At 31.6% G+C, this 27027-nt stretch overlaps 1 protein-coding gene and 1 long non-coding RNA gene across 8 annotated transcripts in view; both read right to left on the reverse strand.

The window, feature by feature from the left end:
* Window positions 1–363: 363 nt before the first annotated feature.
* LOC148603391 (uncharacterized) lies at window positions 364–2713 on the reverse strand. The gene is made up of 4 exons (XR_015916908.1): window positions 2141–2713; window positions 1107–1151; window positions 811–834; window positions 364–457 (listed from the first exon to the last, which is right to left on the reverse strand). It is a non-coding gene; the product is annotated as an uncharacterized LOC148603391 (long non-coding RNA).
* Window positions 2714–26699: 23986 nt separating this feature from the next.
* LOC148603392 (uncharacterized) overlaps window positions 26700–27027 on the reverse strand; it is a 28460-nt gene continuing 28132 nt past the window's right edge. For all 7 annotated transcript variants that reach the window (XM_088551868.1, XM_088551864.1, XM_088551865.1 and 4 more), the window contains one exon: window positions 26700–26810. In XM_088551868.1, the coding sequence (XP_088407994.1) occupies window positions 26752–26810 (59 nt within the window). In that variant the 3' untranslated portion in view covers window positions 26700–26751. The remainder of the gene's footprint in view (window positions 26811–27027) is intronic.

Here is a 27027-nt window from a genome sequence, read left to right on the forward strand (position 1 = left end):
ATATTTTAAAATCATAAGTATATGTATACAATTCGCAGACAGTGTTTGCCAAAATGTTTTAGCTAACGTCCAATCAAATGCTTACGTTTTTAGACTGTAAGTAAAATATTGATAAACACAAACCAATATAAAAAACGACAAATGTGAAAATAAGCTGTTTCTTTCAATTAGTTCTTCTTTCTGTTATGATAACAAAAATGTAATTGAAAATTATAGACTTAGATATAACGTGGCTGTATTAAAAAGTCGCTTCCAAGTACAAAATGAGGTGTGATAAGTTTTTTCTTTTAATCTGTGTGTATTACCTTTCCTTTTTTTTTCTAGAAATAGGATTAAAAGAAAAGAGACAAACTATTTCACCAGTTCATTTTTTATTTTCCAGGTGGCGGTAAACCCTCACTACAACATTTTCCTGCCTCTTTGTTTCCACCAGTATTATCGTTACCATCAGATCCATCTAATTGAATAATAAAATATTCTAGTTTTAACTTTCAACCTTCAGATGTTTGCATTTCATGTATACTACTGCAAGAAGAGTAACTATTTATTTAACGATTTTGTGAATCTTTAAAAGGGTAAGACAGTATTGTTTTTGTTAATTTGATAAATTGAATTGATTAAAAATAAATATTTTTATTATCGTCTTTATTATAAATTATTATGTAAAGAAGACAATAAAAAAATAATCAAAAATAATCAAAAATACGTAAAAATCAGAGGAGTGATTTTTGTTTAACCTTATGAAATTTAATGAACATTGTAATGGCAATTTAGTTCTTTACAGCAGCAAACTCCTTTTCACATACGTACCTCTTTTCTCCCTTTTAAGCGGTTCTGTAAAATACACAAATGTTTATTAATTATAGATTAGGAAACGATTAGACATTGTCGTCATTTTAAGTTTTAGTCTTACTCGTGTTCCAACAGTAAATCAAGTTGTCAGTACGGGGAAATCTCACGAAAATGGGGTATTATACAATAATTTCAATTTTCTTATTCATATAAGTTATTTGTGAGTCAATATAACGAGATTAATAAATGTTAATGAATTCGTGTAGAACATAAGGTGGAATGTTCCATTTTGCAATTTTCTGACATAAACTCACCTACGAATTGGTATATCGTCTGCTCACGTTCTAGACTGTTTGGTACTAAAGGGAAAAGATACACTTTAGTATTGGTGAAATGTTATGTTTTTGAGTTATGTTTATGTAGACAGAAGGAATTAATATCTTTAATACATTGAGAACTGTTTTATAAGGCATTTTCTTTGGTAGGATTTATTACTGATAGATCATCATTATAACCTCTTTATTTTTCAAAGCCATTTAGTTTCCAAGATGAAAAGCACAAATATTCAATAAAAATATAAACCAACGATATATTGCTTCTTAAAATAATTTATGAGTCCTTTAAATTCATATCGAATGTTCAAATTTTTCTCATAATGTGTGTATCAATATGTGTTACCGGTTTTTCGTTTTCTGTTTCGTTGCTTGTTAACTTGGCGATTAATTTCGTTTTGATAATTTCACATGACGTATATATAGCATCAGATAACCAATACATGATTCAACCTTTACTTTTTTCGAGGTACATCTTATTTCAATAACAAAATTAATAAAGCATTTGCAGAATTATAAAGCCTTTTTGGCACGACCATTTTCCAGAAACAACAGAGTAATGGTTCTTAGTTGACTTGCCGATAGGTAACAGCAGTGTCTTAATTAATTATTCATTAATGTTATCTATTGTTTACTTGTAGTGGTCAGTGTAAAGCCACAGTTTTTTGTCATTTATTAGAAAAAATAATCGTCGGAAAACTAGTTAATTTTTGTATTAACAAAAAAAAATTAAATAAATAAAATAAAAATAAAACAAAACAAAACAAACTTTTGTATGTGTTCGGATTCTTTCCATTCTTTCCAATACCTTACCCGAAAACCGAAGTCACCATTTAAGTGTTTAACCTGACATTTTACGTCATTGTATACCCACAGTCTTCTACAAAAAATCCAATAGCCCTACATATAGGTTTCTCTGTAAAGAGCAGTTATCATCATCGCTTGAAATATTGTATAGAAATCAAATAAAGGTGCAATTTCTTTTTTATCTAGGGTAAATAAAATATTGCACTCACCTGAAAGTGTAGAGACTAACAAAGAGCAACACAAAAATATTTTGAACAGCCTCATGTCACTCATAGCAAAGTTCAACTAAAGTCTGCTTCTATGACAGATTGCTCCCAATTATATTTCATCAACGCTGTGAAATGGAATCAAATATGTCTTTCGATTCAGCAGTTATTCTTTAGTGTAAATACGTGCTTGGTTATCAGAAATATGTTGTTCAATTGTACAAAGTTAACGACTAGAAGTCAATAAACTATAATGGGACATCGCAGATGACACGTAGGAAAGTAAATTAGTTTTTCTTCTAACTAATCTTTGTAAGGGCTTGTGATCTGGCACAACTGGTCACTTGATGACTAAAATAGTAAACAGTAAAACGACTAAATAAAAAAAAATAATATAAAAAATAAAACGTGGCGAAAAAAAAAAAAAAAAGAACAAAATATTAAAATAAGATAATCTCAGTTTAATCTTGAATAATATGTTAGCTTAATTTTTTTACCATCTATTCATCCTCAAAATAAGAACAAAATCATGTTTAACGAGACTCACCGTCTACTCACCTTGTATAATACCATACCTTTGAATACAGTCGCTGGATCGGGTTTCCGAGGACAAAAGAAATGGAACTCTTTATCGTGAAGGGTAGAAAAGTAAAACAAGTCAGTTTACACTGTAGATAGTTATTAAGGAATGAAGAATGTAATTAAGAGTAATGATTTAAATGAGGGGTGTTTTGGGGAAATGTAACGTGTTTTGGTCCTGTCAATTTGATTGAGACATTTTAAAAAGTGGATGGAAATTGTTGTGTTGTTTTATTAAGTCATGGGGGTTTTAGAAAAATATGGCAATGTATTATCATGGGCATTGTTAATATAAATTCAGAAAATTGCCAGCTGTAGCCTGCTTTGACTTGCGAGTCATTCCTGGGTGTCCTCATCATTCATTGAATTCCTATGGGCCTCCTTGGGTAGGTATTTGCAGCCTGAATGAGTTGTTGTCTATGACATATTCACCGATTCCACTCTTGTCATATTCACGTGATCTACAACCTCATGATCCCTTCATTTGAATGAGACAAACAAATAGATCATGGGCTAATTTAATACAAGTACGATCCCAAACATGACACAAAATCAAAATAATTATTACCACCAACTGGTAGAAAGTTTTTCATGTTTTATATGATATTGAACGGCAATGAATTGCATAATGTTCAGATCGAAGCAGGAAATAATATTACTTTTCGGGTTTCAGTAAGTTCTAAGAAGGTTTTAACAGAAAAAAATAAAACATATCCTTTTTACTCAAAAATCCTACACATCCAACATTTATTAGAATATTATTATGTCGTCAAAAATCGCATTATCTTGGCACAATGTTTCATCCGTTCTCCTTCTTTGTTTTTACCATTTTCCAGGGCACCAAACAAAACAACAAGGGGGGATTTCCTACACTTTCTTAGTCTATCAATTTCAAAATATATCATGTTTATGCAATTTCAAAAAATGAAACAATTAAATATAACATATCAGACACATCCATACTTAATCATCAAACATAACATAATCGCCTCTTGACATGCCTAGCAACAGAACCAAAAAAATGTTATTTATTTTTGCCCGAAGTCAAAGAAAGGTACTTATTTGTTACCTTCGTGTGTTATTGTATTCTAAATCCGAGAGTAGTGAATACAAAATGAGACCGTGAGATTTTTTTCATAATTATCTCTCATTGTTTCCTTCAATATATGTACTAGAGCTCGACATAAAGGAGAATACAAAAACAGCTTGTACAGCGTCTTTTGTTGACTTACATCTCGAATTTGACAGCTATGACCATGTCAGTACTTAGATGTATGATAAAGGAGAGGCCTTGAAAGAGAGGTTTTAAAATTATTATAAATGTTCCTTGCCTGTGCAGCAATATACCTTCATTTCATGCATATGGTGTTCATTTTTCACAATTGATTCGCTATGCTAGAGCAAGTACTTTCTTGAGTTTATTGAACGCCATAAATATCTGCGTAACAGACTCCTGAATCAGGTGTATGAGGATATACGTCTCAAAAGATCTCTTATCAAATTCTTTTTTTCTGATATCATTTTCTCCTAAAACAATAAGTTATGATTTGTAAAATTATTTTTTTGTATTGATGTGACCACTGATGTATTGATCATGAAACTAAAGCATGTCAATAATATTCAATCACTACCGATATATTCACGCTGCAATGGAACAGGAAGGTTTGGTGCGCTGTAAAATCTAGATTTAACCCACCTTCAAGTCAGGACCATTCCGGTTCCAGCTTCTCCGGAGATGTAATATCTATTTTTCTCAGATTTAATTTGGACTTGACTTTATTATGGATCTGATTATTGGTCTGTAATTTTTGTTACCCTTATTAATCTTTTGATACTGTTACCGTGTATTGTAATGTACCAACCCTGTTTATACCGACGAAGATGAGTTAACGTCATCTGCTGTAGTCGTCTCTGTGTTGTCATTTTACAAATTAATTAGTTAGCATTACATATTACTATTCGATTTAAGGAGGTCGACCTAGGGTAAGGGACATAACTCATGACGTCAGTGATGTTTGTATCATATTCAATTTCACCAAAGCCTATCAAGCTTTTATTTGACACAGAATGAAATCAATCTAAGTTACTTTGATGCTTACATGACATTGATGTAAAATGCTGAATACAAACGTTCCAATGATTTGTAAGGGTTGTGTCCCTTACCCCAGGTCTACCTCCTTAATAAATTAAATTGTTTCATGTAGACACTCTGTGCCTGAGCTTCTTATGTACAGGTAATATATTCTATAGCAGCTGATGAGAGGTTATTCATTGACATACGTTACAAGCAAACCAAAATATTACTTGTTTTTATGAGACCCGAATATCTTCTTCTGATTGTTATGTTTACAGTTAAACTGATAAAACGTTATTTTGATCAACCGACATATGCATGCATGTTAATAATTGATTAAGGTTACAAATATAAAGGTGGACATACAGCAGAGGGTAAGTGTATACGCATTATAAAAACATGATTTAATTTAAGTTACAGATAATTAACTTTTAAAATCAGTGATTCAAAAATAAAGCTGCTATATGGAAATGTTTTGATATTAATGAATAAAATCAGAAAACCAAATGAAAAATTAGTTTGAATGTTCATTTGACATTATTATACAATTTCTGACAGAAAACAGAAATTATATAAGTTTATATATTTAGGTATTTCAAGTTACATTTTATAAATTTGTAATGAGGTACATGCTAGTCTTCTTTTTCAAATTTATTTATATTGTTTGAATGATATTTAAATCAAATTAATTCATTTTGATTTTTGGCTTGTGTAAAAATGTCAAAGTGTTTATCAACGACTTTACAAATCCGCTAACTTTTGATAGTACATCCATAATGTGTTTAAGACTCCTGGGTGCCATGGTGAACGATAGCTGTCTTTGTCATGGGAAAGGAAACTTTCAATGTTAGGATAAGTTACAGTTTGTAGTGGAGTCCGAGTTGCTCATTTTCTTTTGTTATTTGTATGTATGATTTTAGTTACTCTATGTTCTTTGTTGTGAATGTCTATTTTTCATGTCTGGTCTTTGTCCCTGGATTACATTCTGTTGATTACCGCTATAACCTTGGTTCCCTTGATTACTCCTTGAAATAAACAGAAAATATTCCTTTTTCATTTATGATCGCGAATACATATATAAAGGATAATAATAATACGTAAATACGACCGCTTTAGTGCTCCATCTCTTCACAGATCTAAAATCATCATAACATGATCCTGTTTGATCCTACGTATTGAGTGTTCATGGCGGATAATCTCTAATCCTCTAATATATGTAATATAGAGTACGAGAATATTCATAAATAATGCATTGGATATGCTACATGCATCAGGGTTGGATCAGGACCGCTGAAATATGACTTAGGATGCACAAATCCGCAAGTTGTTTTTCTTCGGTTAATTAAGAATTTTCTTTTATGTATGTAGGATATTTATGAATTGAAAGCGTAATGAGCAACTCAGGACTCTTGCTTTTTAGAAACACCCACCGAGTTGCTCATAAAAAGTAAAGTCCGGGGTAGACAAACGAGGTAAGGAAAACTATGACACGTTGAATAAATCATTTTCATGGTGCAGATGGATACACAATAACGATCCACGAGTTCATGATGACGACCATAAAACTTTTGTAGTGATGACATCAATCTTGTAGCAACATAACCCTGTTCCAGAAGCCTATTTGTTAGAGTTCTAGCGCGATATAAAAAGTCTGCGTAGTTACGGCAAGCTCTAAAAACGATGAATATCAATTGAATATGTTCAAAGTGTAATCAACGGAACCAAGATTCTAGCAGAAATCAAAAGAATGTAATCCAGGAACAAAATCAGGACATTTGTTCTGAGCTTTTGTATTTCTTTTGTTTGCTTTTTTTTGTTTTACATTATTTTTTATATGTTTAATTGGTCTTATATCGCTTATATAATTGTACTATTTGAAATAAACATCCCGTTATACCGTGGTTATTTTGGTTAATTGTATATCACCTATATCAATTTAAAGTAATATTATCATGTAGTTTATTTTTTTAATGACAATGTTATAATTTATGTTGAAAATATGTATACATTGCAGGACCATATTGTAAACTAGTGATAAACTTAAATAGGTAAGTGGACGGTATTTATATCCATTGTATAAAAATTCTTTTATTTCTATTGCCAATTTTTTTTTCTCTTCCTTTAATTTCTGTGCCCTGTTCTCTTTATTGGGTTGTATATAGAATTTCTCAACATAAATATTATTTCCCATAAGATTATTTACTTCATGAGAGAAAGTTACGGGTACAGACGTATAATAGGTTGAACGCCATTCAGGTTAGGTATTTCAGTCCGAAAAAAAAAAGATTGATATATCTTTTGATCTGCCTATACAGCACTGGTGCAAGCTTGATTAATAATTTTGTAAAGGGTTGTTTTGACATGTTGTATGGAGGACTTTATCATACACGATATTATATATGAAACTAAATTTGTCGAAACTAACACATGTAGTAGCAACATAATAAAAATTAATACACATGTCAGGTTTTTCAGCGTCGATTTAATGGATCAGTTAATTTTAATCAAAGCAAGGCGGGATATAAGAATGGCTTTGGAAGCGTTAATGGAGAATATTGGCTAGGTACGTGAATTTTGTTGTTAAGTTCTATATATTTTTCATAACATGAATCATTTTAAGAAAGAATAAAACAATATAATGACTTAATTAAATGCTTAACGTTTCACTTAACTTTCGAAAATAATTTTAAAGCATTATTTCTTATTATAAGGAATAGTTCTACCATTCAGTCAACATCACATCATAATAACGATCAAGATCACATGAACGTTTGATTCGACTGCACTCAGTCAAGACCTAGATCTCTTACAAATTGAAAAGAAACGTATGATTCGACGTCGAGCGTGTGTTTAATGGAATATAGCAGTATATGACATCAATGTCATATCCCATCCAAAATCAAAGAAATATTAATTGTTTCCGTTTCGTTTATGTTATGCAAATAACAATCTTAACAGGAGATACTTATGGGCATGTGGAATATAGTGATTTGTTTTATATCAGTCTTTAAATGCTTCGAAAAAAATGTTGATGTCTGGCGAAAAGAGTCTCGGAAAATTGAACATATACATAAATAAATGTGTTGTCCTATCTATTTTCGTTTTCCTATGGATTTGATAACTATTTTAGAGAAAGTCGTATGTTGCTTGATGGCCCTCATAATATCAGTGAGTTCTAAGTTGAAGTCGTTGTTAATACAGCATTTCTTTTTTTAAGCAATATTAGGTATCACAGTAAATGGCACATAGTTGTAGGCGCATGTATGAGTAGTGTCTGGTCAGCATAGAAAGTCGCTTATTTATTTATAAAATTATGAAATTCATTAAAATATATGTTATATCATTAAAATAAATAATATATATAAATGATTCTTGAACTGCAAATGTATTTCTTCATTTACCAAAAAGATTGGCTATTTTGATATCATTTGTCTTCGGAACAGAGTTTCGGACGAAAGTAAAAGGGACGACATATATTGCAATTTGAGGTTCTCATAATGTAAACATTTTGCGTACTCCCCATCCTCCTTTGCTACGTATTGTTATTTGACATTCATATCAAGTCCGGGCGATGGATTTTTGTTACTATTATTCTGCACGTCACGACTTGCACGTGCATATTGCCGTAGAGCTCTCCGCTCCCGCTGCGGTTTTGCCGCAGCTTGAGCTGAGCTCGCTATGATTCTGCAGGTGGATTAAAAAACAACGAGCCTCTACAATTGCGATGAGTACGGTATAACGGAGAAAATCAAGACAAACTTTTTAATCCCTTTATTCTAAATTTACATGCCTATAAGACAGTTTTTAAAAATGATTTTTACACATTACCGCAATTATTTTTTTTTATTTTTCTTTTATTTTCAATGAAACGACATCATACATGAGATAACTAGTCACCATAATCATAAGCTTGAGATAGAGTAAGAAGACTTTGAGGGTGTTGAACGAAATGCAACTTATCTTTCATTTAGTATTTCTGATGAAAAAGAACATGTTTTGGGATACCACCATATGAAACATGATTCAGGTACATAATTACACTATACTGTTATCAGTTACATTTATAGGTATAGAGCTGGTGTTGTCGATTTTTTCAACGTTTTTGCCTTGAAACGTATGAAAAATCTGCCCGATTTCAGTTAACATAATTATTTGATAAATAAAAAAAAATAATCGATATGTACAATTTTGGACATTCATGGAAACTGTTGTATCTTCCTTCTCCATAAAATCTTAGTAAATTACAAACCAAGTGTTTGGGTCTTCCTCGAATACATTACCGTGTTGTTTAGAAGAGAGAAGTTCCAATGCAGTCATAAAGTCAAAGTGTTATGGATTAAAATGGCAAATATTCGTGCAAACAAATGATAAGGTATTATGTAAGCAGAGGGATATATGACACATTGACGCAAAAGAAAAGAAAAATAAACAAAAACAAAAACAAAACAAAGTAAATTTCTACTTATTGCGTTTTCCGTAAACAGCTTTACGTTTAAAAAATACCCGAAAAAGTTATGAATAAAATCTATCCGTGTTTCCATGACAGAATCTGAGAACAACGAGTAGACTATGAACATAGACAAACACAACAAAAACAACATGAAATAACACAAATAACACTCATAAAATAAGTGGGCAAACCAGAGTCTACTTAAACTGGGATCATTTTTGCTTATCCTTCCCGTGCATCAACAGATGCACGGGAAAGATAAGCATCCTCTGCATTTCTAGGGTCATCCGATCAGTTAATCATAAAACGGCACGTTCGGGAAAGACAAAATGGGAAAAGAAGAACTGCCTATTCTTTAGCGAATTTTAGTTCACAATGGTTTTCAGGAATGAACAATAAGAAGGAGGCTGGAATTTTCCACTTTACTTTTCAATTTTGTATTCTTGAACTACAAGAGATTCCTTATCGACTGAATTTAATAGGTCAATCCACTTTGTTTTATAGTAATCAGAAATTAAAAATAAATGACAAAAAAATCTGCCAGTTTGTTTTATGACCACAAATTGATTTGTAATTTGAAGGTTGACTGTAACCTGCATGTAAAAAAAAAGAGAAAAAAGCTTTATTCCTGGAAATGTAAAAGCTAAATCATACTGAAAGTATACGATTTATATACTTTAGAAGCATATTAAGAACGTTAGATTTCTATTTCAGCCTTTTTCAACGTACAGTGTATATATCCAGTTTCGGCCTTAATAACTATTAAAACTTCACACAATGACACAAAAATTATCAGCACTTTTTTTTCTATGTTACTCAGTGGTAAAACAAATGTCACCTTAAAACATCGATTTATACACGAAGGAAAATGGTAAAACTGGCATAGAAACCTCGAATTAATCATGCTGGTGGTTGAGTGCAATCAAAATATTTAAAAAAAAATTAACACCTTAAGCATCAGGCCAACTTGTACATATTATACTTTTTACGTTGGAAGTTTTCATTATTAAGTATATATCATTTTGTAATTATACGTGTTTGTCGTTTGTTCTTGGGAACGGTTGCCATTTTCAAAATTCAAATTCTGTATTGCCCTACACATTGTGGGACCCTTGTATTACATTAATAGTAATTGTTACTCTTTATTTCGACGATTGTCTTGAAAAAAAAGTAGAACATCTAAGTTAACTTCAAGATTTTAGTGGGCTTGTTTTTTGTTCGTTTTTCATTGTGTATTTGTATAAATGTTTTGTTTTTTTTTTACTTTTAGTTTTTATTAGACGTCTGCCCGCTGTTGTCGATGTTGTAATGTTGACGATTTCCCCCTATTTTGTACAGTGCAAAATAACTGTATTTGACATTTTGTATGTGTGTATGAAACGAAGATGGCCGGAAAAACAAATTGTATTATTGTGGATTACTTGAAGGCAATTGAGTTGTACAAACGGATCGGTTCGGGGACTGATAGCTTACAATAATTTGATCCATAATCATAACACAGGTTTTATTATTGTTTTATATTTGTATTGGCTTATATTTGAAAATGTTATATACGTAGGCACACTACATATAATTTTATATATGTTCAACTGAATTAATTGGGTTTCAGAAACGGTATTTCGGAATTACATTTGCTGCTATATGCACAATGAAAAGTTAGATTTGCTTGATTAAAACATTTTTATCATTCTGCACTACATGTAAGGATGAAAAGAGTCTAAAGTAATTTCACGTTTTAACATATTACAGATAAAAAACATTATTAACAAAGTTACAAATTGTAAAACTCTTCAATATGATTATTTTGGAATTCATATTTACATTATTATGTCCAATAATATTCGGAAATACATAAATTACCATATTTGAAGGTTTACATATGTATGTTCCGACAATTGCGTTCTCTCGTTTTTGCCAGTGTTATCGTCAGATGATTCACATGTCACTAAAACATGATTTGATGATCTCTCTGCTTTGATTGAACAATTTGGATCGTCACTACCGACACAATCGTTTTTTTATCACTTACATTATTCGTGATTTCCAACACATTAATTGGAGCGACCCCGTTCTCCTCTTGACTTTTATAATTGATTGTATTGCTCTCATCAAGGCTTATACTTTTGACTGAAGCGGTCTCACCTGTAATGACTGAACTAATCTGAAATTCATGACATAATGAACAAATGTCTTCATACAATGATGAGTGGTCACTGGACTGGGCAACTAATTGAAAGCTTTCGAGTATTGAGTTGTCGTTGTGAGTTTCTATACAGTCGTCATAAATGTCGATATATTCATTTCTGCTTTGATTGTCTACTTGCACGACGGTCGGTGAAGACCGTAACCGACGTCGTTCTCTAATTGTAGGAGGAATATCAATTAATCTGTTCTCTAATGTTTCAACTTCATTATATGTATGAACATTTTCTGTTCTGTCATTCCTTTCCTTAGCGAAAAGTCGATTTTTTTGGTAACAGTATTGTGTACCAATTAAAGAAACACATATTAGTAAGCCTACGTTCACAATAACACTGATCAGGAAGTAATTCTGGAAAGCTGGTTTGGGTAGGTTGTCTGAAATGTAAACACACTATTCAAAATATAAAAGTAAAATATAGCAACGCGTTTGTATTTTATGTACTTCAAAACATTTATATTAATTATTAAAATAGACATATCTTTTTGCGATATTCATTTTTAATTACATCATCCTATGCAATAAAAGAATAGTGTTCGCACTAATAGAAAATTCGATGTTGTAATATGATCTAATAAATTAATCGAATAAAATGTAAACAAAAATCATCATTTACCACGAAACACATTTGACAGTTTGCATACTTCATGTAATTGGTATTTCCAAACGTTCACGTAGTTCCTCTGGTAGAGGGACATATCATGTTAAGTTCATCAAATAAATATATTGAAACAATACTATATATGACATTCTTGGCAAATTCTAATATGTTATTTCTTTTATTACTAAATTCTCATATTTTAAATGTACCTTCTGTTTCAACATAAAATTTAAATACACTTTTTCCAACACTATTTTCCACCCAAAGGTTCATCAGTTTTTCATCAGCAGTGATTACCGGAAGACGAAATGAGATATCGTAACAATCATTAAACTTTCTTTGTCCATAACATAACGTCTTTAAAGCACGTCTGATGGTAAGATTATATATGTCAGCATTATTTTTTAATCCCTCATTTATTTCCTCAACCCATGCTGTGTTGATTTCATCATAACTATGTACAAACACTTCGATACTGATGTTTGTGCCGATTTTACCCCTGAATACATTTTTGCTTTCCATGACAAAAACGGGATGTCCTAAAATATAAATAAGATTCAATAAATATGAACGACACATTTATAATGGAGTATCATTTTCGCGATTTTTGACATTCGGTAAAATGGGAATTAATGGAGCCAGGATTCAAACGGTAATAAAAAATATCATAATTCAAATAAAACCACATAAACACACACAACATAAAATAGTAACAAAATAATACGCAAAAAGAAAAAAAATCTAGGCTTCTCTCATTCTGTGAGATTGACAACCATTTTGAGTCTCAAAAGGATGGTACACCAGATGCACCAGAAAGATGCTTTTCTATAAACGACTGCCAAGCTGTGCATTAAATATCATGTCTGTAATGGCCGACAGAGGAAAACTATCAATAGGTAAATAAATAGCAAATAGGTTCTAATGGTGCTGACGGACATATACACGAGTTAATAATTACGATCATAAAGCTTAAAATGGTAATATTATCTTGTACAACAAAACCCTGTTCATGAAGCCGCATTGTTGAAGTTTAGTATGGTACAAAAAGTCTAAAAAAACATCGGAGATGTGATATATTACTCCATACGTAAGTGTTGAACCGATTTAGCCAAAGATGAATGGAAAGTGATTAAATGAAACGAGAATTAATCGAGATTTTCTCAAATTTAGTCATGCAATTTTCCTATCAATCGACCTATAAGAGGAAATCAGTTATTGGGGATGACCAGAAAAGTTTTGCAGTATCTTTTATACCAAGTGCGTTGTATAAAATCCCAAAATTTAAGATTGTTCAGAAAAAAAACATCATATTTTAAGCGAAAACTGATATCAAAGGATCTGATTAAACGACATTCCTTCTATTAGATTAGATTAACATTACAGTAAGCCAGATATTGCAGGAGGAAAAGATCAGCGAAAGGCGGGTCACAATTTGTTCCAATTGGATTTTTGAATGACGACCGGCTGTTAAAAAACACGTCTAGCACAATGGACAAATATATTGTCAATGAAAAATCCAGCATTTTTACAATGCTTCTTCCGTAGATTAGGAGGATGATTTGGAGTCAAGCCATGAATTAAAATTGAAGCTGAAAGAATTTTTTATCTTATTAAATTAGTAATACATTAATGTAACTCATGAACTTGATCAACACAAACAATCGCCCTTTTCAAAATATAATTTAAAAATATAGTTTGTATAGATCTCATCCTGAAGAAATTAAAAGCTCTTTTTTTCATAAGATAATAATGAATTAAGTTTATTTTGCCAATATAGAATCAGTGTGGTAAGTTTTCGTTTTTGTGAAACTTAAGACTTCAATTTTTTCTGCTATGCTTTGATTGAAAGTAATCAAGGGAACCAAGGTAATAGCGGTAATAAAAAAAGTGTAATTCAGGGACAAAGACCAGAGATGGAAAACAGACATCCACATCAAAGAACACGAAGTAATTAAAATCATACATACATTGTAACAAAAACAAATCATCAACTCCGACTCCAATAAAACTGGGAGTATGGAATAGGTGAAGATAATATGGACAATATATGAAGATTGATTTTTAACGATACTTCACGATATTCTTTCAGTTAAATTGAACAACACACAACCTAATTCGTATCATCAATTGATTTTTTTACCTTTCACTTCAACATAAAATCTGAAAACATTTTCTCCAGCATGGTTTTGAATCCAAAGATTAAATATTTGTGTATTTAATGACGTCACAGGAAAATGAATGAAGAATTGATGACCATTGACCGACGTCGTCTCTTCATTGTATGTTTCTTGTGATACTGGACTTCTACTGAAATATCTAATTGGTACAGGAAGTAGTGAGTTGTTTTGTATTTGCTCAATCCACAATGCCTCGATTTGAGTTGTGCTGTGTACCAATACATTGATTATAGCCAAGGTGTAAGGCTCAATAACATACACATTTCTATTTTCAGGTGCAAAAACTGGGGTACCTAAAATTATAAATGGAATGTACTGAAAAACGATTAAATATCGTTTCAATTTGCATTTAGTTGTTCCTTTTTGACGTTTTAGTTTTTAAATTACACATAAACCGACAGCCTTTCATGATACGTATCGTGTATCATCAAAAATACATTCTATGACATTTCGGTTGGTGTAAAACCTTGCGTTTTAATATCAATTTCGAATTTTTTTCTGCATCACATTTAAAATGTTTGAGTATTGCACAAATCCTGATGACAAGTTAATTTGAAAAACGTTTACCACTTACTCAGTTAATACAAAAATGTGTTCGTGATACCGATGACATGAGAATTTTTGCGATTTTAATCGGAAAGTGAAAATAAAACCTAACTAATTTTTTACTACATAATGGAATAAATGCGAAAATATGACACTATCTAAATTGAAATTTAGAATATTTCTTCACGAAAATCATCCACTTTTGTACTTTTAAAAGGCATATGAATATGAACCCCTAAGAATACATGTGTTCATACCTGGGTATCTGTAGCCCCACGTTTTATGTGACGAAACCGCTGTTTTATTTGTATCAAGAAAACTTGTACATTGAAAATAGACATAACTATAGTATGAAACTGGCGGAATCGATAGATAAAGCGGTTTGCCTCCCCTGCCTTCGATCTGACGAATTATTTTTCCGTTGAGTCTCTGGTCGAGCTCAATTACAAAATTCGAACCATCATACTCATCTTCACATTTCACTGAATTATTGCCGATGGACAGATTGAGATCTGAAATGAGAAAGAAAAAATACTTCGTATCCGTATTCAACTGATTTTGTATTGGTTATCACGAAAATCATTTGATTATCTTATTTAGTATTTTTCATATATATTTTCATTCAATATTTTTGTTCTATACAGTAATTATGCAAAAATGAAAATTCGAATGAAGAAAGGTACCACGGAGGTTCGATAGAGAAATGTTCTATGGGGAGGGAGTGTGGACAATGGGGATGGTTTATACTGTAAATGGGAGGTTTATATCATTCTAGAGCTGTAAACGCTAACATCCTGATGTATGGATTCCTAAATTTCTAGAAATCGTCATCAGTTAATACTGATTGAAGTCTATTTTTGATATAACATAAAGTTACATATGCATATACTCTCTGCTGGTTTGATGACTTACAACTTAATGATATTCTACAGGCCCACAAAGACAAATTTATTCAATATACTTGTAATAAAAAGGATTCTCACCATATAGCAGTAGTTCAATAATATCTGTTATCCCCGTACCGTAACCTATAACATAACAACCTTCGTGAATCTTTGTTACATTGTTTATTACAAAGCAACTTGATTCTTCATGGCAGTCTGTCACTTCTAATGATTCATTAGTATTAACCCTGTTATAATCTGCATATGGGATAGCTGCCTTGAAGAAGTAGTTTTCCACGCTTCTACTTTGTACTTCCAAAACTGCATTTGAACCCTGTCTGACATAAGCTGTATTGATCTGTGATTTATTGGTAAATGATCCCTTCACTACAAAATAAAACAAATATAAATAAAATGATATAAAAGCAATTTAACTTGGTAAAAAAAAGTCGTGTGGACAAGCCTAAGGACAGCCGAATTTATACAGATCAGCGGTGCATTTTCGATATTTCCAAACGACTGTTTACACTAATTATTGTTTGCAATAATTCCTTGGCAACTACATTACTCAAAATAAAAGTGATCTTTCATACGGTAGGTGGGTAGGTAACAATGGAAAGTAGATACATGTACAACATGTCCGTTTTGGACATTTCCGTTTAAGAGTAACAAGAACTAATGTCTAATAAAGTTTCGTAACAAATAATGACTGCTCAAAATCAACATCGACAAAAGGCAATAACGCAAATATGTTCAATATGGCGTCACAAATTTTAACGAAAAGTTCACCTCAGATTTTACTTCTAAGTAAGAACGATATTTTGCCATTTGTTTTACATTTAATGTCGTCGTACACAAGTCTGCAGTTCGGTGATGCTATGCTATCTAAAGAGTAACCATTATTTTATGATACTTCCTGAGCGAAGTCTGTGTTCTGTCAGTCCTCAAAGTCTGAACAAAACTTTTGATTTTGTAATGAACAAATATTCCTCTAGCCTCATTTTCATCATTGTGCGGTCTCGACGTTGCAAAAATTCATTTTTGGATCTATCTTTTGTTGAATCGGTTTGCCTTAGACGAGTCATAAGTTAAATGTTAGATTGTTACTACATGAAAAGTACATCAACATTCGTTATACGAGCTCTTATTTTGTTGTAATCGTAGCATCAAAATCTGCATTTGTTTTAGACGTTTTAAAAAGAAGAAAAAATAATAACCTGGTGCAATAGCCAAATTACTGACAACAACAACAATTAAAATGTTTCAATAGTTAACGGTATACTCTTTTCAGATTGGCTAGAGAGTTAAACTGTTGGAGAGTATCTTAAACAAAAAAATGTAAAAATACTGACATTACTAGCTTTTTATTGTTTCTTTTGTTGATAAATATATAACCAGAATGAAAACCACTTTTACTAGCGGATGTTTTTGTTCTGGCAATTGCAAAAACAAATTGACAATTAACACTACTATCGTCACAACAAGAATATAATCAGTGGAAATGTATCACTTTTGAATTAATTTGACTACCCAAATTAGTCGAAAACAGTATATTTGTGTTATACAGTAATAACGATAATAGGTATGTTTATATCTTAAAGAGACAACAAATTGGTCTACATTAAACGGCAAGGAAATTGTCAGACCATACGACAGGTGCAGCTGGCCCGAAAACATCATTATACACAGTTTCAGGTAAAGAGTTGCTCATATATACTCAAATAACTTGAAAGATGAAATAAAGGTGGAAATGAAAGAAGACACAGAGGCCGGTAATTCCTGACTTGGTACAGACACAAACAATGCGGCGGGGTTAAAGAACTTTGGCGTAAAACAACCCATTCCTTTAAAATCTAGCCACGGTGAAAAACATATTACAGAATTAAAAACACCTAAAAATCAGTTCAAAAGGGTTTGAGTCCCTAGTTACAATGGAAATAAAGAAAATGAATATGTATTACACAAATGTACAAACTAAGGACTACTAACAGTTAAATGACATGCCGGCTCTAGACCAGTTTAAATCTTCAAAAAGTGATGTCTCCATGTATGTGCAATCGATCCCAATTCCCCAATGCGGGATTGGGAATCACGATACATCATTAGTTATACAATAAGGACACATCCCATGTTATGCAAAAAACTGTTTTATTTTCCATGTAAAGACCCCATGAGGGAATCAATGTTATAACCACAAAATGCTATCCTTACGATTTGATAACAATATCATATATATGTACGTTACGAATGATCTTATGCAACGGGTTAGTTAACTTATTGGGTGAATATCGAGCTTTCCATGTTTAGTTCAGAATATTACCGTAAAACAAAGGGGGAGATATATCCGCAGGTATTAATCCTTTACAAGTGCATCTGTATTTGAGAGTAAGTTCCTTGCATCGTTTGAAAATATCTGTAAATGTTTTTCGAGGTTGTGATATAAACGAACAAATCGACCCAATTGTGATAACACCATATGATGTTGACAAGGGGATGACGGAATGAAAAATCATCCTTTTTATCTTAAATTATAGTATAAAATTTACCATTATTGATATGAATACTAAAATAAAAAACAGACTTTCTTTATTTTCCATATTTGCTTTACTCAAAGACAGTTCTACAGGATATATAGTTGTTAAGAGCCAAAATATCGCCCGATTTATCTTAAGGTATTAAAATGGTATGGAAATGAATACAGTTGAAAAAAGCTAAAGTTTGAACAGATTCGAACAATCACCATGGGCAGGTCATCTATCAAGCTCTTCAAGTGAGTTTTTTACGCTCCAAATATAGTTGGACTTTTTTCATAAGCTTGTTACAAAAACATAATCAGACTTTATATAGTATTGAACGCACTAGTAATTAACTAAAAAGTCAAGTTGTAGAGCAATGTATAGCAATGAATTGAAGAGGAAATGAATCTTTATTTATAATGCATCTATTGTGGAGTTTGGGAAGCCAGACCATAGTAAGAACTCCTACACTTCTGGGTTCAGCTTGTAAGGAGATAGCGACGAGTTTGTGTTCGTTCACAATTTCACTTTATGCAATTTTTTTCAGTTTTAATGATTGAATTTGTAATTTAGTATTGAAGAATTTTAATATAAAATTTAGATCAATTAACAATAAATTTATTAGTAGTTTTCTCAGCAGAAACAAAAAAGAAATTCTTTGCTGGCTGTTTTCTATTTTTGTTTTATTCGAAAAATACGGTTTTGATGTCGTTTATTAGGAATGAAGTGTTCCTCGAAAGGTTTTATTCGGATGTCAACTATTTTCATAACTGTTTTGAAGAAAGAATCTAATGTTTCCCTGTCTACTTTCTCACGTTTTATCTGTTGTTTACAATACGAATGGAGTGATTTTGTTTTGATGTTACGACATTAAATACATTTGATAGTGCTGCAGGACTATACTTAGGTCCATTTTGAAGAAACATTTTCAACTCTCGATCTTTCATGACATTCAAATTACTTTCAAATGGACGATACAATGTTCATCGCAATGTGTAGGACTGTTCTATATCATAAGGACTATCAATGTTGCAATTGGCTCTAAAGAAATGTTTAAACTGATGTCCACAATTTAAAGATGATATACAATAATTATTACATATTTCAGTGTTTGCTTCGTATGAATATACTTACCAGATAGTTGGATAACAGTCAACCTGGTGGAGCGTGCACAATTAAAGAGATATACTCCTTCGTCTTCATTTGTAACATTTGATAATTCTAATACAGTTTTCCATTGTCGAATGGATAATTTGTATCTGCCATCAAAGAAGTAACTTGTATGGCTGGTATAGTTCATTCCTGCCACCCACTTGAAATTATTGTCGTTTGATTTGGAAGAGAGAAGGTTACCATAATCGGTACATAATTCGTAAATAGCCACTTCTACATTCTCCCCTAAACTTGCTGTCACGATTCTATCTTCACACATACTATGAACAACTAATTAAAATATATAAACAAAATGTTGTTAATCGATGTTGCTTAATTGATAATGATCACGAACAGGAGAAATAGAATAACTAGTAAATCACAATATCTCGCATATATCTCGTGTGAATTTAAAACACAACAAGCACAATATTTTAATTCAAAACTGGATTTCATTATTTAATGAATGTTTGCAGTTCCATGGATAATAACCATACCATTTTAATTTGCCTATTTTCCATTCGTCTGATACAAATGTTTTCCATTTTAAACTAAACACATGAGAAACATAATTGTTTGTGACTTAATATGTTCATAAATCAATAGCTTTTTGTTAATTATTTATCAATACGTAGCATTACTTTGATAAAAAAAAATGAAACACAAATTAGTCATGTTTATTTTTCTCTCCGAAATCAATGTGAACGACTTTTTAGGAGTCTTGATATAAACACATAAGTACATATATACATACGCAAGCAATGCATTGTCATTAGGAGATATGCAGTGAAAATTTTATCCATTATTGCTGATCGATCTGGAAGAAAGACTATTTTTATATATCAGCTTATAATATATTAAAGGTACATTCAATATAATATTAATTCTATGCTTAAAGAATTTAATTCACACGGTGAGCTTTAAAGTTTGGCTGGTTCGTAAAGTGATATATGGCGCGCGTGAAAATGTATTTGTTTGGTTGCCAGGCCTTATTTTATTGCTCTTTTCTTTCTTTCAATACTTCTGGTATAGAGATATCATTTGGAAAGTTTGTGTTGCATCACTAAAATTATCTGAGAGTATTATATAGGAAATGGTTAATTTTACTTCCGGTTAAAGGCCGTATATGGACAGGTCAGACGTCTTCTTAATTAAATTGGCTTCAGCAATGCATCAATACATGTAATCACTTCAGAATCATGTACCATTAACTGTAATATAAACAACAGTATAATGTTATTAACTACAATGTATTTACTGATTGTTATTAGTACTTTTAAACAATGTGAAAAAGCTTTCAGTTTTTAGAAATACACGTTGTTTGTTTAGTTAATTGCAATAGTTTTATGTTCACCATTGCTAGAAAACGTCCTCTAGACCAAAATGTCCAATGACAGTAGCAAATATATCTTATACATGACTTCAGTGTTAGTCTTATTTCATGTAAAAAAATAAGGATGTAAAAAATGACAACCAAACCAAATTGAAGAACAAGTATTGAGCTTAAGTTTACAAACAAGAAAACAAGCACAGAAATTGTTATTTTTATCAATAAATGTCATTGATGGCTTCAGTCCTGACTGTAATGACCATACAGAGTCAAAATATCAAAATTAGTTTAGATATAAACCAAAGTAAACTCTTATTTTCTTTTGCTTAGTCATATTTTGACAACTGTTTCATTAACATATTCTGTTTAATTCAAAGCAAAGAGGCTTTTTTTAGAGACAATCTTGGACCATCAAAGCATATCTGGTGTTGAAGGTCATTCAACATCATATGCACTTAGGTTAAGATATGTTTTTTGTAGACTTTTTTCCAGAAGCGCTGATGTAAACATTTTAAACTAACTAAAACATGTAAAACGTGTTCGTGTTCACCTAGCCAATATATAGCTTTCCTTTCCTCTTTCGTCTACCCCGGACTTGACCTTTTGTGAACAACTCGGCGGGTGTCTTTTCTAGAAAAGCAGAAGACGCCTACCCTACCGGTGCACTTGGTCCATGCTCCCAGTTTTTAGTGGAGTCCGAGTTGCTCATTTGCTTTTGTTACTTAGTATGTATGATTTTAGTTACTTTATGTTCTTTGTTGTGTATTTCTGTTTTCCATGTCTGGTCTTTGTCTCTGGATTCTTTTGATTACCGCTGTAACCTTAGTTCCTTTGATTACTCTATGAAACGCATGGAAGGTACGCAACTACTTTATGTACAAACCTAGCCACATCAACAATGTATACTGAACAAACTATCACTACACCAAATATATCAAGTAATCTTTAGAAATCGGAATGTTTCGCATATCTGTGTTGTGCTTCAGTTTAAGGAAAAATACATATAGTTTTTTTTAATATAGATCTGATGTCTATATCTTTTTGGCATAAGACATGGAAAAGCCTCACACTTCCTTATTTTCAAGCCTCGGACATATTTAATGTATTAGTTGCTTTTAAAATTGGTATATAACTTTTACTTATTAAATAATAAAAGCACATACCTTTCAGAAGTTTTAAACAAGACAAATGGTGCATTTTGCTATTAACAAATTACATAAACATAACTAACCTTTGCCATCAAATGGTGGGAAAATTAGTTGAGGAAATAATTGTACATGATTAACATTTGACCTTTTCATGATATCCGATAAGTTTAACGAAATTGCATTAAAAAAGGAAAAGTTGAGCGATGCTTATTTTTTACGAATTTCCGTGTATTCAAAATAAAAGCAACATAAATGAAATTGTTCTCATAGACCATATGGCGCTGAACATATTTTAAATTTAATTAGTGGGTGAAAGGGAAATTCGAATTTTTAGTCAATGTACTCCAATGTTTATTTGTTTTTTAAGGTTACTTGTAGTTTAAGGACTTTCATTTCGGTTTCACATTGATAAGTTAGAAATTGTAATGACCTTATAACGTGACCTAATAACATTATTATAGATTAAGCATATTTATTTAAATTCATTGGTGTATAAGAGGTTGCGATAGACTCACAAACTGAATAGATTTCTTTAATTTTTTGAAAAGTAGTCCAACATAAGTGTTTATACAGATATGAACATATCGTTAATATGCCCAAGTAAGTGCTTTTAGCCAATCAAAACAAGTATATCTCATTATGCAAATAAGATAAGAGTTATCATATTAACACCTTATGGTAGATGTTGAATACAAAGTCGACAAATCGAATTCACATCAAATCAACCGTAACTTAAATGTCTAAAATAACAAGATTATTAATTACTTTGCCGAATATAATTTGTAAAGCTATATTTGGACATTATTTCTTTTCTTTTCCTGAAATATTTATTTTAAAATTGTCAGCTTCCCTTCCACCATTCGTGTTGTCCAATGTTCCATGCATATTGCCGATTTCCAGGTCATATACATATACTTTTTTGATTTCCTCTTTAAGTTTCACTTTTCGACATTCCGATGCCTAGCGACTACTTGTACCATTTCTCTTGCATTTTTCCTAATTGACAATTAAATAGGAAGTAAAATTCATTCAAATACCGAAATGGATTGACTAAACTCAAATTCACATACACATCACTGACGTGTATAAATAATAACTGAATTATGCGCAAAATATTTATTTTTATTTGTAGACGTTTGAAATATATCGCTTTTTTTTAAATTGACTCACATGTTCTCGAATAGAGCGAGACCAAGTTCTTATAAAGAGCAGGCAATGTGCAGAATTCAGTTTGTCGTAGGAGGCTTTAAGCAACAAGTAACGAGCAACAAAGGTAAAATTCAAATACGTCAAATTTCAAATGCACGAAAAGAACATGAAAGAGTAATCAAGGGAACCAAGGTTCTAGCGGAAATCAAAAGAAAGCAATCCAGGGAAAAGACCAAATATGGAAAACAGACATACACAACAAAGAACATTAAGTAACTAAAATCATACATACAAAGTAACAAAAGCACATGAGTAACTCGGACTGGGAGCGTGGACCACGTGCACCGGTATGGTAAGCGTCCTCTGCTTTTCTAGAAACACCCACCGAGTTGCTCATAAAAAGTCAAGACCGGGGTAGACGAAAGAGGAAGGGAAAACTATGACACGTTGAACAAATCAGTTTTCATGGCGCAGATAGAAACACCGTAACTCATATTTTCTTGTGTTGGTTAGATTTTATTGTCTGTCCAATACTTCTTTTTCGTCAGGCTCAGGTCAAAGTTCATTAGAGGTACTTGGCCATACATATAAAAAAAAATGAAATGGAAGGACAAGGCTACTCGCTTCCATATTTTAAGAATAGCCCTTGTAAAAACTTGGCTTCATACGAGTGTAGAAAAAGATCGGCCAAGAGAGGCACACAACCCCATATATATTATAATAGTCTGTTGGAAAACCCCCAAATTCGACAAACATTTTGTCAACCGTTATTCAACCATTTCAACAACATCAGTCTTTTTTGTAAGAATCAGTGTGGTTTTTCACAATATAAACCTTTGTTCTACCTGTTACTAGATAAGCATATCTTGAGTTTCTAGTTTCGTTTAATACGTTGGTAAATTAGATCACGTAGAACAGTCTTTAGATTTGCATTTGGTAGTGTGGTGTTAAGAGACAGTCCATGTGAAAATCAGGCAGATCCTATGGTATGGTTGGCAGGGGGTAAATTTTTTCCCTCTTAATTTTTTGTTCCAATGTAATGTTTATATCAAATGTATTTCAGATACTAAAAAAACATTCTTCTACGTGACAATGAATGGCAAGGAAAACGAATTTTAAGCTCCCTAATAATGCAACTAAATTTTGCACAGTTTTCTCCCTTTTTCAATGAAGTTCAAAGACTTCTTCGTAATTTGTTTCCTCTTTAACCATTGCAGTTAATAAAAAAACCAACATTCAACTTTTAGAATGGATGCATTTGTGATATAAAATGGATGGAAAATTTTCGAATACAAAATTTGTCATGCGCAACCCACTGACTGTTATTTTGTATGAACACCAATTTTAAGGTTAATTCAATGGTTTGTACACTCTTACAAAAGGTAAGACTAAACGAGGAAAACCTTGGTCCGGCAATGGTAGGTCAACATGTATTGATAGTGTTACGCTTCATGCACGTCAAAGATCCAATCACGGTATTCTCTCCAAGATATTCAACCCTCATCAAGCATGACAAAATTAGAATATTGCCACTTGACGTTATAAATACAACAATCAATCAAGTATATATGAGTTTCATGTTAGATATAATTCACATTGATCAAACGTATGAGCCGTAAGCACAAATCAGTCAAAACATTGTGAAGAAGCTTTCGTTAAAATTGAAGTATGGTGATTTATATGAAGATCTCGACAATTAAAGACTAGTTCATTGGCGTGTCAATATCATCTCCAGTAATTGTTTAAATTATTATGTTGCCCCGAATAGCTAAGTAGCAATCAAAAGGTTGTTAAATCTATAGAATGTAGATATGGGTTATCCACAAACTTTTAGTTAATGTTAAGGTTTCATTGATTATATGTTATTGAATAAATTATGCAATTTGTTCCAAGTTGCCTTTAGATATCAAATAAATATAAGAGAACTTTCAAAACGTTCACAAAATTCCAAATGTCAATAAGTGAATGAATTACCCACTTGACATACACTTTTATTGTCAACTTTAATTGCAAATTATAAATCAAAATTGAAAATGACTATTTTAATTTTTCATCGGAAATACATGGTATATACATACTGTGAATAAATTAGACTAAATGGTTATATTGTGTAGAAATAATCGGGTTTTTTTTATTTTGTTTTATCTGAACCATGAGTCAGATGTGTTATATTTTGATTTGTGTACTCTTGTGAAACTTATAAAAATACTTGATTAAAGATTTAGACACTTGAAAATTTTGTGTTTCTTGAATAATAAATAAGTGAATAATAGCCACATTTCAAAGGTACAAAGAATTCAATACAAATGAAATACGATAAAACGTAATAAAACACAGAAAGTGAGGCCCAAATCTGCGGTCGTTCGGCCTTCGTCAGTGGCAAAAGGTACTAGATAAGATGAAATGAAATAACTACCGACTCGGACTGTAGAGAAGATTTTTTGAATGATTTACAACAAGTGAAATAGGTTCAATAAAAATTTTATGTTTCAGAAGCACAGTAGAATAATTAATAAATTATTTTTTGTTATACTTACGTTTTTTTTCAAAGACCTATAGTGTAAGTTTTTGTAAGTATCGGACTAAATTGGAAAAATCAGGAACATGCATGTCAAAATCCAACCGATCTCACAATATAATTACACTCAAGGATGTTTTCTTTTTTGAAAAGACCATTATTTGGTCTAGAAAAATGAGTTTTTTGACGGAGATATCTGCCTTTGAACTATTCATTTTTCTGTGCATTTCAATGAAATTATAATTCAATTTACAAAAATGATACGGAAAATCTTATATTTTTTCCTTTATTCTGATGGTGCAAATAGTCAAATTAGACTTTCAAAATGGTGGTATTTTTATACCATGTTTCACCTTCTGCCTAGAGACAACCATCTTAACAACAAACCTTTTTTTTCTTACCCGATCTCCTGCATACGATTTTTAAATTTTTAAGTAGCAGTAAAAATCGAACAGGAGGTGTTTTATGCACGTCAAAAACCACCGAACTCAATTTTATTTCTTGTTCAGAAACAGTTACTTATCATATAATAAATCTAAGTCTTTCATCTGGTTGTTGCGCTTTTAAGGTAAAAAAATATATAGATTGTATACTGAATTGGGCATTTTGCAAGAGTTACTTTTCTTAATTTTGTTTGATCTGGTTGGTATAAGTGGGAGATAAATGTATGATTAAAGATATAATTATTGTTATGTGAAATTATAGCATATGTAGACTGACAAATCATTGTCTTTTCTGTTCCATGAATCACTTTACCATTGGCAGTGTCTGAATGTTACGTGGACTTGTACTTAAGTTCAATTGTATTTCAATATTGTTACATATGCGAGCATAACATTATTGTTTTATGTATCATCTGTCTTAAAGTTCTAAGGTTTTTTTTTACGAAGTCGGTATAGTTTCGCTTTTTACCCTTTGACCTTAAGGACGCTCTTCCATGGAAACGCAAATCACCTTATCGTAATTCTGTTTCCTGATTGGCCAAATACTGATTACTGAGTAGTGTTCGAAAAAACTGTGTCGAAACTATGCCCTAATTTTGTGAATGCGATATAGAAACTTATAAGTATATAGAACAAAATTTTACTGCGTCGGCTAGCTTATTTTGTTTTAAAGATAGTACTTGTCTGAAATGGTATCATTGGTATTCATCTGTTTATCATTTTGCTGTCCAAAGATTTTACTAAAATATAAAAAACACATTGTAATGCCTTTATCATAATGTTTGTCATCTACTTGTTCCCCTTTAAATGAAAGTAAATAATATGTATTATATTGGCAAATGATTTATTATTTTTGTTTTTCTTTAAATGAGTCTTCTGACAATCTAGATTCGGCTACCAGTCTTTCTGTAAAACAGAGAAATCAAATTACATATACACAAATCAAAAGCGCACGTGTGTGTGTGTGTGTTGCATTCTGATATGTCGCACAATTTTCATCTAATGTTTATCTTTTGCATACCCTACTTTTTATCTATAGACCATTTTTATCGCTCAGATCTTAAGTTAACGCCCGACACAAGTATTTGTTCACAATGTTCGGCACAAGATCATTTCCGTGAAA

Source organism: Perna viridis, chromosome 11, assembly GCF_037379345.1.
Source record: "Perna viridis isolate PV_CMFRI_1.1 ecotype Kerala chromosome 11, ASM3737934v1, whole genome shotgun sequence".
NCBI classification, from domain to species: domain Eukaryota; kingdom Metazoa; phylum Mollusca; class Bivalvia; order Mytilida; family Mytilidae; genus Perna; species Perna viridis.